The 19,438-nt window shown below is 34.6% G+C and overlaps 1 protein-coding gene across 10 annotated transcripts in view; it reads left to right on the forward strand.

Moving 5' to 3' along the window:
- Positions 1–19,438, forward strand: part of LOC127068004 (RNA-binding protein Musashi homolog Rbp6) — a 594,260-nt gene that overhangs the window by 536,919 nt on the left and 37,903 nt on the right. For all 10 annotated transcript variants that reach the window (XM_051003560.1, XM_051003549.1, XM_051003597.1 and 7 more), the window contains 4 exons: positions 9,352–9,434; positions 10,112–10,196; positions 16,813–16,845; positions 17,798–17,881. In XM_051003560.1, coding sequence (XP_050859517.1) covers positions 9,352–9,434; positions 10,112–10,196; positions 16,813–16,845; positions 17,798–17,881 — 285 coding nt within the window. The remainder of the gene's footprint in view (positions 1–9,351; positions 9,435–10,111; positions 10,197–16,812; positions 16,846–17,797; positions 17,882–19,438) is intronic.

Genomic DNA, 19,438 nt, shown 5'->3' on the forward strand with positions numbered 1-19,438 from the left:
TAACTTTGAATATAGAAACGTCTTATGCTTTTAATTAATTAACCAGTGAATCGGATTCACAATAATCAATAAACATGCATACGAACGCATACATACAAATACCAAACTTAGATGGAAGATATAGGCCATTCTACAAAAATAGGAATTATTTAATAAAAATAGTATTTTTATCCACATTCCTAATAATATATTTAATGCATTGTAACTGACTTATGACATCAAATAACATGTGATGTTATTGTTTCAAAAGTAGTTGGACACCTAATTAAATCATAAATATGTATTTATGATTTTATGATATTAATCAATATCAAAATAATTGTCGGTTCTGTTATTTTGAAAATAAATTAACTGTTATTATTGAATAAATAACCCCGAAACTAGGATTTTAATAAAAGTTACATGGCATTGAATAGGTATATAAGACTTAAATACAATTAAACAGATAAATCTAATATTACTTTAAATAAATCTAACATCACAAATTATATATATGAACATCAATCTTAACAAAATAATTAAAAATTTTTAATTTGAAAACGAATAAGATTAATGCCTTAAAAAAATAATCAACATTTATTGTTTACTTATTATTAGTTTTCTCTTGGCACCATTTTCTAATGGTGTTGACTAAAAAAAAGAAGCTAATTGTAATTTGTATAACAATAAAATAGAGTAATAATTATCAAGAGCCAATATAAAATATCTCTTAAATACAAACATATCTTTTTTTTAATATACATTTATCAATCCCATGATTAATGCTCAATTGTCTATCCTGCAGAAAATTGAGAACAAAGGGCTGAGAATTTCGCAGTTATAAATTAACAAAATCTTTTTTGAATTATATACAGAGTTAAATAGTTGAAGAAAATTTGAAATATATATAATTTATATTAAATGAAAGTTATTAAACATAATAAACTTTTAAGATAACACTTATCAAGATACTGAAAAGTTGTATGGCCTAATATGTACTTACCAAGAAATCACACAAGACGGAATGAACAAAAATGGCGGCTCGTCGCCAAACTTATGACGCGTACTAACTTCACTTCAAACTCATTCATTCAGTCCAAGTGACTATTTCACTGAAATCGTATATGGCATTGCAATGCAAATAATTTTAACGTCAGGGAGCTGACAATTAAAACTTGGAAGAAAGTTTAATGACGTTAGTTATTAATAAAATAAAATTTAATAAAATAAATAAAATTATTGTTGATATTAGTGACTAACGTAAATTAATTACAATACGTAAAATGTGTATATAATTTTAAAGTATTTTGTAATGGCGTATTGTAAGTTAAATTCTGGATTTACGACAGAGAACTGAAAATTTGTTATTTATAAAATAATTATTGATAATAAATAGATTATATTGTCCGTTTTTCTATATTTATTCACATTCCGACAATTATTATTTTTCTTTGTATCGGAAATATAATCTATTTTAATTTTAATTAAAGTATGAAACATTAAAAGTGATAAGAAATATTTATTTTTGTAAAATCACCTATATACATATAAGAATAGTTTAAAATAAAATGACGTTCAGAATACGTTTGAGAGTTTTTTCTCTCACCTCATTTGATCATTAGTAAAGATATATTGGAGTTTTGACGTCAGGTGGATGAATTCATATAACGGCAGCGTAGTTTGCAGCACAGTTTCGCCTAATCTTCGTACAACCCGTTTCACTCTGTCTCTCTCTCTCTCTCTCTCTCACTGCTTCCTGACGACTTAAGTACCTCAATTTGGTTCGTTCGTTTAATCTCCTTCACGAAGGAAGCAAGACGAGGAAGAAACGTTAGCGGAGGAGACTCGAAGGATAGAGGGTGGCGAGACTGTAAGAGAAGAGAAACCGGCGAACGCTGCCAACACGAAGCTGCATGCTAAGCGAAACGCCAGTCGCGTTAAAATGCACTTTGCAATTCCGTGTATCTCCGGTAATGTCTGACAAGCGTTTTACAAAAAGGGCCTAATTTAGCTCGAGAAACTTACACCTAATTAAGTGAGATCAATTAACGTCTTCTGGAGAAGCCATTGCGTCTTGTGCTTCGAGCCACGGGATTATACTCGACTGTTTTCTTATCGATGCTTCAATAAAAACGTCGAAACTTCAAGAATTTCTCAACGAAGCTTTATTTGTCATCGTTAACTATTAGAAATAATAGATTCTCGCATTAACTTTATCGTAGATACAATGTCCTCTCTGCTGTTTTACATTTTACGCACTTAATTTTTCATTCGTCATTAGAAAAGAAAAAGTAAAATGATATTTGAAAATATTTCATTTATCAAATTTTCTTCATTTATTCTCCCATACATTTCAATACATTTTACTCAATCTAATATTTATAACAATGAATTCTCATTCTCAATAAATTAATTCACTTGGAAGGTTCGCTGCTGATCGATGTTCGTAGAAGTAATACATTCACATATAAGAGTTTTAGGACAGCCATTAGAAAATGATGGCGCGCCGAGGGTCCAAACGCCTGAGAATCACCGCGGAATCTCAATACCGTGGTTAGCATCGTAAATCAACAAGTTGATATCTATTACTTGATCTGGCTGATACTGCATGGACCGTTATGGTGCCATTGGCGTACCGATTATAGCAATACGAAATTTAGTTTCTATATTTCGAACATGAAATACGACTACGGGAATCACTGAGATATTTCAAATATCAATTATCTTGAAATTTATTACCAACCTATTGGTAATACAAGTATTTTTAAAGATTATTTAAAAGTTTTATTTCTGAAATAAATGTGAACTTTTAAAAGATCCGATCGAATAAAGTATTTAATTTTAACTCACTAAAAAAGTCTTTCAAGCTTCGACATTTAATTCGTTAGGTAGCACTACGGCAAAGTATGGTTCGACCAAACGCGAGATTAACTAGGACGTATTCCGACGTGCTATCGTTTCGAAAGTTCGTACCGGATTCGGGAGTACGTCCGTTCCGGTAATCCGGCCGCGAATCGCGATTTCGCAGGTGGCAAAGCGAGCGCTGAGCACGCCGGAAACTCACCGAGAAGAGGGGTGGATCTGCGATATTAGCACAGCCGCTCGTTAACGCGCTAATCTCGCGCATTTAATGCCCAACCAATCAGCGAGCTTAACGACGTTCGCGTATATCGAGAAGCGAAAATCTCATCCCTTTTCCTCTCGATACTTGGCATATCGAATGATAAGATCTAAACTTTCAACCACTCTATGTATATATAGACAATATATGCAGTGTGCCCCAGAATAACTGGGGAATATTTTAATAATGGCTTTAGCACATCGTATAAAAAAAGTAAAAAAATTTATATAAATATATATCCTATTTGACTTTATCTTCGATTTTTACTTGTGAGATTATTTAAAATTCATCTTCTACAGAACGTCCATTGACAATGTTGAAACTCTTCAATGTGAAAGAATTGAATAAAGTTTTCAGAAAGTCCAAGGAACATCTGGACATACGAAAAGAATAACACAGTTATTGATAAAATGTCTGCGGGCTTGTATTCAGATGCGAGGTCGTTTCTAACATAGTAAGCAGATAGAGTTTGTTGAAAGTCAAATCCGTTATAATTCAAAAACAAAGTCAAATAAGACATATATTCAAAAGAATTTATGTTATCGTATCCTTTTTTATTACTAAAGTTAACCCCAAAATATTTCCCATTTATTCTGGGATACTCAGTACATATCTGATCTATCTATCTTTCTCTTTCTCCAATTACGAGTCTTCTTCAAGAAAACGCATGTATGTTCGCAAAGCAGAGCCGATGGTTATCACGATTCCAACACCCAACGCCTTGATCACTGTTTCAGAAACTTGAATTATCATCGTTCCTGCCAAGAGGGTGATTAGGTTCACGCTGAGAGAGTCGGGACAAGTTGTAAATTAGTTTCGCGTGGAGTTGATTATTGCCAGAGCGCATTCGGTAATTGGGTTTCAAGATGTGCTATGCAGTTCATTGATTATTATAAATTTATAATACTTGCAATATAATATGGATAGTCGTGTAAATTAACACCGCACTTAGAATGTTTAGTTTAGTTATTGTCTCTGCATTCACGATATCGATGAAAATTCGTAATCATCATTGCGCTTCTTTGAAATTGGCTACGTTTCCGCTTTCGGGTGTGATTGCAACAGTGACGCCATTAGAAGCAAATGAGTCCATGGGACTGGTTGGAAGCATGATCGAGCGGAAACTAAGAGTGACGAGTGAGTCAGAAAGAGTAAAAGAGAGAGAAAGAGAGAGAGAGAGAAAGAAAGAAAGTAAGAAAGAAAGAACGGAGGTCTAAGCCGTATCCATTTACAAGTTTCAAATCGTTCTGCCAGCGTGCCTTTTGAGAAGAACCTTTTACTACTCTCAATGCACGGTAAAATTCTGAAACGCGCTTACCAGCCGCCTGGCTTTTAAACGTTAACATGCTCGCTTGGTACAATGGCGGGGTCGCATTATACTCGAGAGTTAGAGGGACGTAGTAGAGAAAAGAGAAAGAGAGAAAGAGACCAAGGGGTCGACAGTGAGGGTCGAGACCAGAGAAAGATGGAAAAAGTTAAAGGTCGAAGATGGCGTCGACGCGCGCGAACGAAGCGAAAGAAGCTACCCCTCTCCCTCTCACAACCCCTTCTCCCTTTTTTCTCTTCTCCATAGTCGGCTGCTACACTTCGGATTGTCGAGAGATGCATTTTACCTACGGCATCTGGTATTTAGTCGCACGATCGATCGGGAAACAATGGAGTCGAGCTCCTCTTTAATTTCTTATCGCATTACGCCTTTCACTAGTGGATCCTTTATTTATCGTTCCTTTATAAAACGATGCATTTCGGCACAAAAGGATAGCGTAAGTAGTAAAAATGACAAAGAGTACAAAGACGCATCGTAATGCATAAATTTACTGTGACTCCGTGCCGTTACGATCGTTTATGGATCATTTAAGAGTCTTTTGGCGTTACGACGATGGTAGGACGAAAGACTCGTTCAATATCTCAGGGTGTTTTTTATTGAAATGAAAATATCTGGGATTCGACAAGGCGTTCAACAGCTGAGCACGCACTTTTTCTTATTAGTCGTTGCACGAAAAACGATCGTCCAGCACTATCTGCCTCTTTTTTCTTTTTCCTATAGAGCATTGTGTGAAAGTGAGCTTTTTCGCATAGTCATACCATATGAGTAAATTACCTTATAAAAATTCGAATTCGACAGGCACACTTCCTCTTGGTAAACTTTATTGAGATTCCTTTGGATCCCTGACCACATCTCTCCGATCTTTTCTCTTTCTTATGCTTTCTTGGTTATACTTTCTCATTTTCGAGATTATAAAAGGATTCTTCGAGATCGTGGAACAGATATGGTAAATTGATAATTTCTTTCTTTTGTACGTTATACCTCGTCAAAGTTATAACATTGTCGTAAATTTCGAAAGTCTTCTTATGAGAAAAAAGAAAAGTTCGAAAATACGTTGTTCAATTAAAAGGCATGTTATATCGGGATAAGAAACTCCATGGTTGGAAATTCCATAGCTCGAGCTTAGATCTACACTATATAAGGTGCTTGGTAGACTTCAGCGCGGGAAGTAGTTAAACGTTACCGGTGTCAGAGCATGGCCTTTGTACGGGGCGAGTGCTTGTGCTCTACGGAGTTAGCTGACTGGCGGAGTACTATAAATTACATAAATGAAGTAAGCCCCTTCCTCGTTCAAATGGACGTCTTGCCAAGTTTATAACTTAATCACCAGCGCTTCCCATAGTATAGGAGACGTTCGGGTGGTTGAAGAAAAGCGTAAAACGGAGAAAGCAGAAGAAGGATAGGAATGGTGGTAAGACTAGGCAATGAGTGCGAGGAAAAGAAGAACCGAAAGTGACAACTTGAAGAATGATCTTGATTGTCAAATAATTCAAACAGTCTAATATCCTTTGTTCAAAAAATCTACTTTCTTGTGAAAGATCAAGGCAAACGTTTAAACGAGCATATATAAAACTTGATGATTCCTTTTAAAAATTAAGAATTAAAATACGATTTTTCTTTTGCGAACTGTAATTTCTCTTTTTTCTGTTTCTTGCTTTAAGTTACATAGTTTTAACGGACAATAATCATCGCAAAGATTGACTATTTGTTATCTGTTAACATTTGAATATTGCTAACCATTGGATGATATCTTTTATTACGTCGCCTATCATAATTTGGCAGACGTAAAACAAATAGAATTTGACTGAAACGGGATTCGAACTTGGGCCCCTTCATTTCGGGTATAGTACTCGAATTATTTCCTTTATATCTACATTTATTTCTATTAATAAGATCAAAGAAAAAGATACTCATAATTCTACAAAAAGATATAAAACTAATAACAATTAGACGAAAGTATATTACAAACTAATGGCACTGTATTATTACAATATTATTAATATTACAATATTATTTACGATATTAAATATATAGAAAAAGCAGATAGAAATAAAAATTCTACAATGTCTCTAATAGTGGAGAAAGATATCTATGTATATACAACAAAGTACTAAATATGATAAAGTATTAGGTCGTTTTTATATTATAATCATTTGAAATATTTACAATTACTAATACTTTTTGATATCTTTACTACAATTATTCTTAATTTCTGTAAAGATTAACTTAATATTTAATATTTAATATTTAAACACTGTGATTTATGAATATATTACTATTATATCTGGATTTTGATATCAATTTAATTAAATTTGTTAGAGATATATAATTGTAAATGTTCTGCATTTGTTAAATTTCTGTTTAGCTTTTCGATATTGTTAACTATTTCCAGAATGTTTAAGTTTCTGTCATTGGATAAGTCCGTGTTGTCGTTGTCTATTAAGCATTTCTGAAGTTTCAATCAATCCATTTTGCTGAATTTATATTTTATGGTTGACTTTTGTTTATCTATGTTAAGAAGATTTAAATTTTCTGTCGATATGTCTTATTAGAGTTACATTTATTCGATCTGATGGATAAATAGATTTCGATATATTTAGTAATACTCTGTGATTACTGTCATAATCTAATGTATTTAAAATCCCTTGTCCATATAAATTGTGAAATTTGAGTCTATTAAACGAATGTTCACATAAAGATTTTTCTTTGGAAAAAATGAAACTATAAATATCAATTTTCTAGGGTATTTTATTTTCAATGTACCAATGTTACAGTTGTTTCCCCCTTTTATTGTTAGTAAAATTAATTGAATTGTTTTTGACGTTTAAATCATCAAGTAATAAGAAATAATTTTTGGCATATTGAAGATGCAGAGCTTCGAATAAGATTTTTAATTTTGGTAGGAATTTTATTTTACCAATATCAGCTGAAATATGTCACGAGATAAAGCTTTCCATTATTTTGAATATTAATTTCTATTATCGATTTTTTGAGATTGATGCAGTTTTTGATGCATTTTTTTTAGATGGACTTCTATTTGATATTCTTTTTAATCAACGAATATTTTTTTTAATTGCTTTTGCGCCATTTTATTCACTATTATTTCTTATCATATTATAATTTTTAAGTATATGTTTTGGGTTTAGTTCCGTTTCGCACAAAAATACGAAGTCCGATTTATTAATTTCAATGCAATCCAGAAGTAATGTTCTTCTCTTGTTTGTTATAATAAAATTGATATTAATGGAAATAATTTTTATTTCTCAGTTTTATTGGTAATATATTTTGATGATCGCTATTTTGTTTAGTCGTTTCGCAAAACGAAAACTTCCGCTATGAGATTTATTTTCTCAGAATTACTGGTTATTTCGTTCACGAATGTTACGATTTGTTTGTTTTTTCTAAGATTTAAAGTCTTATAATAATATATCACGTTGAATCTCTTCTGAATTTAGTAAATAGTAGATATTTTTTGTTACTGTTTGTGATATGTGACAAAATGCGCGAGATTTTGTTTACCGACTACAACTGCACCAAATGATTTGCCTGCTACGGCTATGTTGTTAATACTGTTTATTTTTTTTAAGTTTTTTGGTATGTAATTACCCTTGTTCTCATAGCTTTTTATTTCATTTCTTTAAGCTTTAGACATTCTTTATATGAAGCGGATCGAGGTTTTTACACGTTTGTGTAATACAGAGTTGCATTGCTGCTGTCGTGCGATGCAAAGAGTATTATCCTGGATTGTGTTTACTGTTGCATCTATATTTCAGATTGCAGTTTGTTGTCACTTGTTTCAACCTTCCGCATTATACACTATTTTTTCGTGGATTTTTTTTTTTCACGTTATAATGTTATTCGATTATAATCGAATGTTAGAAAATTTTCATTTCTTTAAAATTTTTTTTACTATCTGCAGTTAATTGCATTATATAAATATATTTTCTGATATTAATTTTTTGTGTAGAATTTTATAACGATAGCGAACTTTAGGGCTTCTGTATTTAGTCTGTTAAATTCAGCCAGAATTTTTCTCAAGTTAAAATCATCTCTCTTAAATTTTGTCATATCGGTAGCTTTTTCTATTCTAGGAGTGTACATAAAGTATTCAATGTTATTTCTTTTGAATCATTCGCAAATCTGTTTATATTTCTCCAAGTTTCCTGCATGTAAAAGGTCTTTATTCGTATTGATTTTTTCTTAACCGAACAATTTTTTATATTATTTATTTTAAGAGTGTCTGTAGTTAATTTATATGATTTATTATATATATATTAAAAGACGGTAATTTAACAAATTTTACTTCGGTATTTTCTTCATCCGTACTTGCGTCTTTCGAATTTATTATCCTTTTCGTAGTTTTTAAAAGTTTGATCCTTTTTAATTAGAGCCGACTGAGTCGACGATTTTAGAAATTGTACACTTAACCATTAAACTACACAAGAATCCAGAATCTTCTCCATTCCTTCGTTAAGATGCCTATAATTTTTGTTGAAGTTTCCTATACTGAGGAAACGTTAACTTCTGCTTATCTTGAGTCACATATTACATGTGTATTCGTATAACTCGCACTTCGCGAATAACTCGAGTCTGAATTATTAATTGTGAGAAAAGCACGGCACAATGAAGCTGAGATTAAAATCGCCCGTAGAGCAATGCAAAGTTTTTAATAACCGTTGATACTTGATTAAGTTACAACTTTTGGCTGATTTCCGTCTTGCTGCACATTTCTTCTTCTCTACTTATACGTCTACGCGAGCGAAATAGATTTCCTGGGGAATAACTTGAATTTTTTTTATCAAATCAATGACACTTTAATGTAAGTCCCTTGTTGATTGTCAAGCTTTATCGTTTAACGAATAACATTATATTTTCTCATTATATATACTTTTATTTATCAATGGGCTATATTTTTCTGTTTCAGGCTTTGGCTTCGTCACATTTCAAAGCGAGGACGTAGTAGACAAAGTCTGCGAGATCCATTTCCACGAGATCAACAACAAAATGGTGAGTCGCCGGTCTGGCAACAAAGCTTCGTTCGTCGTTGGCCGAAGAGTATACTCTTTTCTCCTCAACCAACATACCTGCGCAGGTGGCATTAAACGGTATTTACTTTCCTCTTTTCGTCGACGGATACGTCGTCGGACGGAATTAATTTTTCGTATAATCGAGAAGGACCCCGCTGGTTCTATTTGCATTTGACGCTCACGCAGAAGAACAAGAGCGCAAGCTGGATTAGATCAAACGCGAACGAAGACGATAAGAGCTTTCCAGAAACATACTCTATCATAGTAGATTTTCTGATGGACGTTTTCATTTATTCGTCCCGATTCTAGAACGATAATGAGAATGATTGATGCCACCTGAGCGGACCGAGGAGTACCATATTCAAGTAGGAATGGAACTTTTTCGATTCAAAGATTAATTAAGATATGAAGAAAATTGTTTTGATGTTTCATTTTCATAAATATTAAAATCTACATCCGTGCCATATATATGATCTGCATAAATACTTATAAAAAACATTTATTCCTAGGTAATTTAACAGTCTACATTTTCGCAGAGTTACATTCTTACTTGATCTATAGCAACAATTAATACCTGTATAATAGTAGTAATAGTAGCAGTAGCGTCGAGAGAAATAACAGGAGAAAAGAAGATTAAATAAGGATGGAACTTTTAAGGTCGAATGCAAGAAAGCACAGCCGAAGGAAGTGATGCTCCCGGCGAACCTGGCGAAGACCCGAGCGGCCGGCAGAGGCGCATACGGTGAGTTGGTGATGGTCGCGACACCCACTCCCACCACCTATCGTTACGCGCCGTATCCCCTCCCGACGGGTACAGCGGCAACAGCAGCCGCGGCAGCCGCACACGCTGCCGCGGCAGCTACCGCTGGGACTCCCCACCACCACTTGCTGACGCCGATTGTCGCTACCGCCGCACCGAGCGCACCCGCTACCTACCAATACGCAGCTGGAGCTGCGACACCAGCCGCAGCCGCAGCCGCATCCACCGCTGCGGCGGTTTACGACGTGAAGCGAGCACTCGCCGCAGCGGCTGCCGCGGCCGCTGCTGCCTCCTACAGGCCTCATCCGGTTGCCGCAGCAGCCGCGTCGCGTGCGGCTACTTTGACTTATTCCATGAGCGACCTCTTGGGCGTGCAGGGCCTCGACATGGGCGCCGTATACCATCCTATACCAACCATTGGTCTATGACCAACAATTCTTACGCCCCTTTCGCGGCCTCAGTGAATTTGCTGTTATTCAAGGGCGATACAACTTTTTTTCTCGATCGTTTGTCGCGCTCTCTCACTCGCAGTGGACTCTATTTATAAGATAATTCTTTTTCTGACACTTTTTGCTTTTCTCTCTGTTTCGTCAGTCGAGTCTAAATTTGTTATATCGGTCGTTTTTCGCATACGAAATATTCCAGTATGCATGTAGTTTTTATTGCGGTTTATATACGTTTATTTGATATTTCAAAGTTTAGAAAGTATTGCAAGTTTTTGATACACTTTCCGTGTGGTTATGGTTTTATTACTTGAATCTCCAGTTACTTAAAACTTTTCATTAATCGTTTACTTGTGTAATCAAATCTTACCTATATTATATACATTTTTGTTAAAATCTGTATGTAACCTAAATGTTATGATAACGATGGTCATTGATAGCGCATTAAAGGATCTGTCGGTAGAACAAGGGAGTCCCTTTCTAGTTTGAGTCATAAATATACGTATGTTTAGAAGAATACGTATTAACGTTTTATTGACGAAATCAATTTGATTATATAGATAGTATTTAAATATATGAATAAAGAATGCACATTTTAAACAATTTTTCAATCTTCTATTACTTTCCATTGCAAAAATATTGCCTCCGAAATATTATCATTCATTTTTTGTAAATAGACACCTATTCGTAATAGTATTTACGACGATCAGTTGAGTGGGTTGCATAGACTCCAAAAATTTATACGTTACTGTGTCGATTCTTTAGTCAAAAAATATTTTGGTCGTTACGTCAATGCATTTGATTTACTTTTGAGAATTTTTATTTATTTTCGTTAACTGGAAATCGTAAAGCTTCCAAACAAAAACCATTTTTTTATTTTCTCGTTGTATTAATAATAATTATTTAACAATTTATAATAAACAATTTTTTAGAAATAGTTTTTATATAATAATTAATTTCATATAACTGCCATCGCTGAATTCATATGTGTGTGTGTGTGTATATATATACATATACATACGTATATATTCCATGATTTGTTGTAAATAATTTATTATAAGTAAATTCTTACAAATTAACATCATTTAATCCATTCTTAATAAATAAAATTATACTTTTTCCTAGATAGAATATCAGATAGAACATTTCCACCTAAAGTTAGGTGGAAAGGGAAGTTTTCTTACCAAAGGGAGATCCTCTGTGTATTATTAATGACCACATAGATATATGATCCGCGTTTCGATACACTTATTTCGTATGGATCGTTATTCACGTCCAAAGTATCGGGTACGTATCTTTAATAGAATAGGATTTTAGTCCACTGCGGAAGTTAATGCATTTTATTTATTAATCGGATACGTCCGTTATTGTTACGTTACTTCGTATACATTCCTCACAAATATCGTTGCCTTTGTTTTCGCAAGCAAAGAGAAGATTTATCGAAAGTAATAATATACTGTATATCCACGATTCATCTTCGAAAGAATCAGTGTAGCGCTAGGTATCGTTGACATATCGGAAAGTGCAATATCGTAGTTTAGAAAGAAACAATACAATCGTTCGCTCCCCTCGTTTCGTATATCGGGGCAGGAAATTCTCGCGTGAGCTGTTCGAGAAATTCAGTTCGGTAAAACTGTGATCTTAGTGCAAGGTTAATGAAAAAAAAAGGATAACTCGTAGCTAAAGTTTGTAGATTTCGACTTGACGTAACTTGATGATCAACCATGGGGCCTCATTTTCAAGTAGCCAAAGAGTAAAGTAGTTAGCAACGAGACAAATACAACGCGAAAGACTGGTAGTGATTTTCTAGTTGATTAGTAATTCAGAGGTAGGACAATAAAAGAAAGTGTTCAAATTTCTAGGAAATAGACGAGAGTTCGTTTCGATAGACAACGTTCGATAGTACGTGGCCAAAGTCGTATTTCCTCTAAGGGAATTTCCTTTCCTTTCCGTTGACTCCGTAATAAGATCAAACTCGATTTGATTCAACGACTTTTCGGAAATCAATGTAACACCCTTATTTGCGTTCGTTTTAACCTTCGCGAATGATTTTCATGCGATCTTCAGTCGAGAGTCTTACCGCATTATTTATTTATAATTTATCCTTCACGATAAGATAATCGTATCAACAAACATTTATCGGCCTGTAGACTGAAAATTTGTTCGTTTTCTTTTCTTTTCTTTGTTCTCTTTACTTACAAGAAAAAATAAAGAAAGTAGTACGGAAGAGAAAGGATAATTTCTTTTCGCGAAAGTATATTTAAAGTGTCGAATGTCAATTCACAGTAGATCCTAGCGTTGCGCATCGAATGATGATCGAGAGCAGGTCGGTAATTATATAAAGAAATGGCTTATATATTTTCGAGGACAGAAAAAAGAAACTGATCGCTTTCGAAAGCGATGGCGCCCACTGTCGAGACCGACGCTCCACGATCGTTTTCAACGAATATATACATTCCCAGGTAGCGGCACGCCAGTGTGTTACATCGGCAACTCAAAAGGCGAAAAGCTTTTTAAAAATGTTGTGTTTTATCGCGAAAAATCGATATGGCGAAAGGCGAATAGCACATTGATAGCCTTCGGCAAATGGTGGTCGATAATAAGCACTTCTCATTCGTCGCGCCTTTCAAAATATTTTTCGCAATAACTTCATGAAATTTCATAATATTAAAAATGAGAAAAAGAGTAAAAAGTAAAGAAGGAAAGAAAAAAAGAAAGAAAGAAAGAAAGAAAGAAAGAAAGAAAACTGGTATAGCCAGGACGTATTCCTTACGACGTACGAGAATTCGAGAAGAAAAGCCGCGGGGTCCGAACTATCCGCTGGTATATGTATCAAAAAGGATCACGTAAAACTTATACACATATATGCGGATAGATCACATATATATATATACATAAATATATACTTGTACACATACGTACCTAAATCCATTCTAGATAACGGCAAACTATATACGTATTATATTGTTTTGTATTTACCTATTTGGTAACGCCATAGTATTTGATATTAATATCGATATATTTTGTGAGAGCCGCATTACACCTTATAGTTTTTTGTAATAGACCTTACAGTTATACATATCGAAGTATATCTTCTATATCTATATATACATATTATCTACATATATATATATACATACCTATACATATCTAGGTAACTAGGTAAACATTTGTGTTGTTACAGACCTTAGTTTTATTACCGAGAGACTAGGCGATCTAGGTTGGATTAGTTAGAGCGAATAATTTTTTGGCGAATTACTATACTATGTATACGTTCCTACCGTTGAGACTACTAGTGAACTACTAGCTTTTTTCAGGAGCCACTATAATATCGTTAGATTAGAATATACTCTAGGTACTTCTTCGTGGAAGATCACGCATCCTTCGTCTGCGAGCGTTTCTCAAAACGCAAACAACTTGATCGTACGTACATACCAAGCCATCTCGAACGGAAATAAGATCGAACAATTCTGTTGTTATGTCTTTACGCTGCTTCTACGAATTTCCTTGTCTCTTATCGCACGCTCGGTCACGATATAATACCTCGGTCACGTTTGATGTTCGCCGTTCGAGAAGGACCAATTATTACGGGAAGCAAGAAATGAGAAACGTATGTACATCTTCCACTGAGAATACATATTGCCAGCGGCTTTAATGAGACCTATTACATTGTACCTCTACTTAACAAGCTACGTTACATAGCCAAGTAATATTATACCTCTCTATAGGATATACACACTAAATATATATCTTACGTATACGTGTCTATACCTATATCCTAGACCTTTACCGACTCGACACTCTGTACTCTTAATCCTTACATCCTTTATTCCCATACCTGTACCTTACATCCTCGAAACTTTTGCTTCGCAGCTACATGCTGCCTCAACTACTGTCCTACTCCAACTTCTTCCTGTATTTGGTCTTATCTCTTTCAACCCCCCTATTATACACATTACACAGTAATTAACAGTTCTAAACTATTTAGCATCATTTACCTTAATAATAATGCGTGAGACGTGTGTCCTAGAAAGTACGTACTTTGCCTGAGAGGCGCAACACTGTCAGTTTCGTAAGTAGACCAGATTTTAACATGCGGTTTCATTTCTGTTCACTCTGTAATGCTTTTTGGGCCGGATTTTGGTTTTGTCCTGATTTTATGACGTAAACGTCCAACGGAGGAGGTGTGGTGCCTCGCATTAATGGTGAAGCATAACACAATCGATCAAAGCGTTTTTTTTTCCTCTGTCACAGACGTTTCGATAAAAAATTTTCTTTCTCGAGACAACCGTTTGGACGGGTCTATCTCAAAGGAAAGTCGTCTATGACCTTGCAAAACAGACTCGATGAATTCCATGTTATTACAAAAGCTATCGACGAAGAAATATCGAATGTTAATTAATCGACTACTGGTAATCTCGAGCGTAGTGCGTATTATTCGCACTTCGAATCTTTGAGAAAGCGAGAGCGAGAGAGAGAGACTATTAATGTTAATATCGTACATAAACGTCTGCTCTATGTGGAATCGTTTTGTTGCATCTGAGAAAGTACACGTATATGTATATATAATATATTACTTGAGAAATATATACGTTGCGGTGTAAGAATTGCACATATTTATGTATAATAATGCATAAATCTATATTTCAATATTATATATAATTATATATATATATAATTTATATATATAATAAATATATATAATATATTAATACGTCAATATATATATACATCTATCTATCTATCTATCTAATATAATATTTGAAAAATTTCGGTGGTAATCAAATAAATGCGAGAGTAACGCTCGAATAGTTAATTTACGCTAAACTTATTGTTGTTCGATTAATTTAAAAAAAAAGAAAAATACAAAAAAAATAAAAAACGAATCAAAGAAAAGACGATGTCGAGAGAAAAAGAAAAAAATTGAGCGCTTGACGCAATCAAAACCAGCCCGGTAGAGAGACTTTAGGTACGGAAAAAGTCACTAATACTATTAATATGTATCAGTGTATCTTAATGGCTAGAATAAACGCTCTTATACTTTTCCATCTGCGTATATTGTGAGAGCAACGTCGATATGAACACTAGAATAGTAAATTAGTAGTGTAGTATTGTGGTCGGTGTTTTTTTTAAATATTGTATCGTCAATATAAATGTGGTAGTGGCGTCGGCAATAAGTCGCACATCATGTGGCTGACAGGATCGATGATTCACAAAACTGATTCGTTTGGATCTAAGAAAACGAATGACAGTTCGACCGTTCGTCCGCCATAAATGCTTGACCAATTGCCGACCCTTAGTCGATATCTAATAAGCTATATAGTCAGCCTAGCAAATATTACTTAACGGTAACTGATTAACTAATACCTTAAAGGCTACAATAACCATAGATCATAGGAGGGTTTATTTTGTCGTAGATTGAAAATACCTCGGCCGCGCGTAGTTACTAGTACCTTGTTCTACAATTTAGTCGCGCTATATAGACAATGCGATATACATATATACATAGCCAGAGTCTTAGTTGTGTGGTCTTTGAATTAGTATCAAATTATGAAATTTCATGGATGCATTTTCTCTTTCCCCTTTCTTTTTCTTCTTCTACTTCTTCACTATTCTTTCACTTATTCTATTCTCTATTTATCTCTTTCTTCTTATCTCTACTATCTAACCTAGAAGAGCTTCTAATCCTTTTTCACACATAATTTTTTTTTTCTAACCACTCTTATCGTTTGATGAACCTAGTCATCCGTTATTCTCGAACCATTTATTCCGACGAATTTCTGCAACGCTTCGCTTTAATACTTGACTTATATCCATGTACATATTTTAAGTGTCTATGCATACCTTTGCCTGCTCGGAGAAAAATATTGAATAGACAACGGAATGCTCGTAAAATACGTAAGATGGAAGTGGATTGAATGAAACGTATCAAACGAACTTCCACTTTCGGTGAATATCATTAAATTCGGTTATTTCGGTCAAGTCAATATTTTTTTTCCCACGTGGTTGCAGAAATTTCGATCGTTAAGTCGAAGAGACGTTGTACTAAAAAAATTGGAAACAAGTCGAAGGGAAAAGAATGACTAAATGAAACACATCAAATACACTTAATAATTTCGTTCCGATATTATAATCGACTTTGTTTTCTCTTATAGATTTTATGTGGTCCGTGGGAGCTATACCAGAAGGTGAGTATAAAATATAGAAGAATACTTAGTTAATTTTATGCTCGTAGGTAGTTAACCATAAAGTTCGTTAAATTTATCGACCGTAGAAATTCGTTCATTTTACTAAGTAATCCATAAATACTCCATTGATACCTACATTTTATAACAAATAATATAATCGGAATATTTTCGATAAAAGTATCAGTGATTTGAATACATTTTTAACGTATTAAAAATATTCTATTCGATTAAATATCTCTTTATTCTAGATTCTGAAAATATGTGTCTACGTATGGATATTGTAACTTTAGCAAGATGTTTAGTAACCTTTATACTGTTCAGATATTCGATACAAAAAGTAGGAGAATAGATATTATATTTCTATCGCATAGGTCTTCATATCAGACACTTTGAATATGATAAAGAGAAGAATACGTCGTAAACGTCAGTAAAATGTGGATGAACGACGATGACACTCCATGCATGTTTCAATATCTACTGGATATGTATCGGGTATCACGTTTCAACTGGGCGGACGCTTTCCATTTGCATGCATACGTCGATATGCATTCACGATGATTGAATGATTGCGTACGTAACCATCGAATCGTACTAGAATCGTAAAAGGAAAAAAAAAAATGTTATTAATATAGGTACCTATCTGGCGCGCGCGTTAAGCATTGTAATGGAACGATCGAATAATAAATCAATGTTCATCGATCCGGCCTACATTTTCATTAAAACGTCTTCAATAATGTGAATGGCAACGTTGTTGCAGGCGTATTTGAAAGATACATTTTTTATTACTCATCGTAGACAATAGAGCATAAACTCTTGTAGGAAGGTAGAAAAATGGAGAACGCTTTTAACGTGACCTCTTTGCCGAATCTCTCCAAGAGACTAAGTAAAGAAACTTTAGGCAAGTATGAAAAAAGGACAGAAGTTTAAGAAAAATTGATTTTTCTGTTCGCAGGTTTCTCAGCAGCGGCGTACGCGGCATACGCGGCAAGCCGCGGCTATTCTGGGTACCCTAGTTTCGGACTACCTTACCCAACAGGTAACCACCTTAGCCTTAACCACCTTAACCACCATAATGCGACTCACATCGCGCCCCTGAACCTGAACTTGAACCTCATACAGGCGCAGCCCGCACCACACCACAATCCGCCTACTCCCACACCACTCTTTTACCATCCTAATTTGGACCTCTACAACGCCATGCCTCTGTGAACTAATTTATTTAATAATGATTCGAGCTATGCGCACACTAATCCATCGCTACAAACTAACCGTGCTATCGTCATCACCCACACCCATCGTGCCGGGAGCCTTGTACACGGATCTAGGGCCAAGTACGAACGTTGTTTCTCTTTCTCTCTCTCTCTTTCTCTCTCTCTCTCTCTCTCTATCTATCTATCTATCTATCTATCTATCTATCTATCTATCTATCTATCTATCTCGCTTTCCCATTATCTAATCTCGAGGAAACCTACCTACTTTCCAACGAATGCGAAGAGAAATGTACGTCAGCGCACGTACCTGTGAAAGTGCTCGCTGGTATTTTCGAACCAACTTGCTAGCTCGCTAGTGTGTTTTACTTCTTCTTTTTCGTTCTCCGAAAGCAAAAGATCGTTGGAAATAGATCTTACCAGACGCAACCAAGCCCTCGAGATATAGAGTATATAGAGATTTACGAGAAAGATGGCTGAAGCTCTTGACAAGTATCTTCGCCATTTAAAAATCGTTTTAGCTTTTCGATCTTTACGACGATATCCTATCCTGAGATAGAAAAAAGAAAAACAAACCGAGGCTCAACGACCCGTGATATCACAAAAATATTTTATTCTCGTTTTAGCTAATAAAAATGAACATGAAAAATAAAAGAATCAAGATTTCTCTTGGCAAAGAAGAAAGAGAGAGAAGCACATCAGTATGTGCATCAAAATCGCCAATATACGTCGTCCAATATCCATTCGTTTAATTAGATTCTGGACGCGATAGATTAGGAATGAAATCGTTGTTGTTGTTTAAAAATGAATGAAATGACTATAACGACGTCGTTCTGGGTTGGACTTCTTCGTGAAAAGATTTTACATGTTACAGGGTCACTTTAGTCGGTACCTACTCCTACGATATTACGACGATGCACTGTTTTTGCATGGAAGTATCTTGTTTATGATGGCGATACCCAGAAACGAATGGGAATGTGTACAAATCACTAGGAATTATATAATGCGTTGATAATTATCGATGAAAGTGCGAGGAGACAGTTCGAGATCACTTTTTAGAAACTAGAACATAAAAATAAGAATGTTTTATTATTCTAATTGCTATCTTGGAATAACAAGAAAATGAACAACAAAATTATCACGCCCAATAGACCTTCGCGATAATGAAGTACTCGTAGAATCTCCGAACGTAGAATTTAAAAAGACACGATGGATTTCGAAGCGTGCTAAAACAATGATTCTCTTAGGGAAAGTAATTATTTTCATAAGTAATTCGAGATCCGATAGATTCATTTTCGAATAGCAAATACGAATACTCCGATTGCCCCCATTTAAAATCACGTAACTATTTTGTTCTATATAACTCCTAATGAAAGATTTTTATT

This window comes from Vespula vulgaris, chromosome 1 (genome assembly GCF_905475345.1).
Source record: "Vespula vulgaris chromosome 1, iyVesVulg1.1, whole genome shotgun sequence".
Lineage (NCBI taxonomy): Eukaryota > Metazoa > Arthropoda > Insecta > Hymenoptera > Vespidae > Vespula > Vespula vulgaris.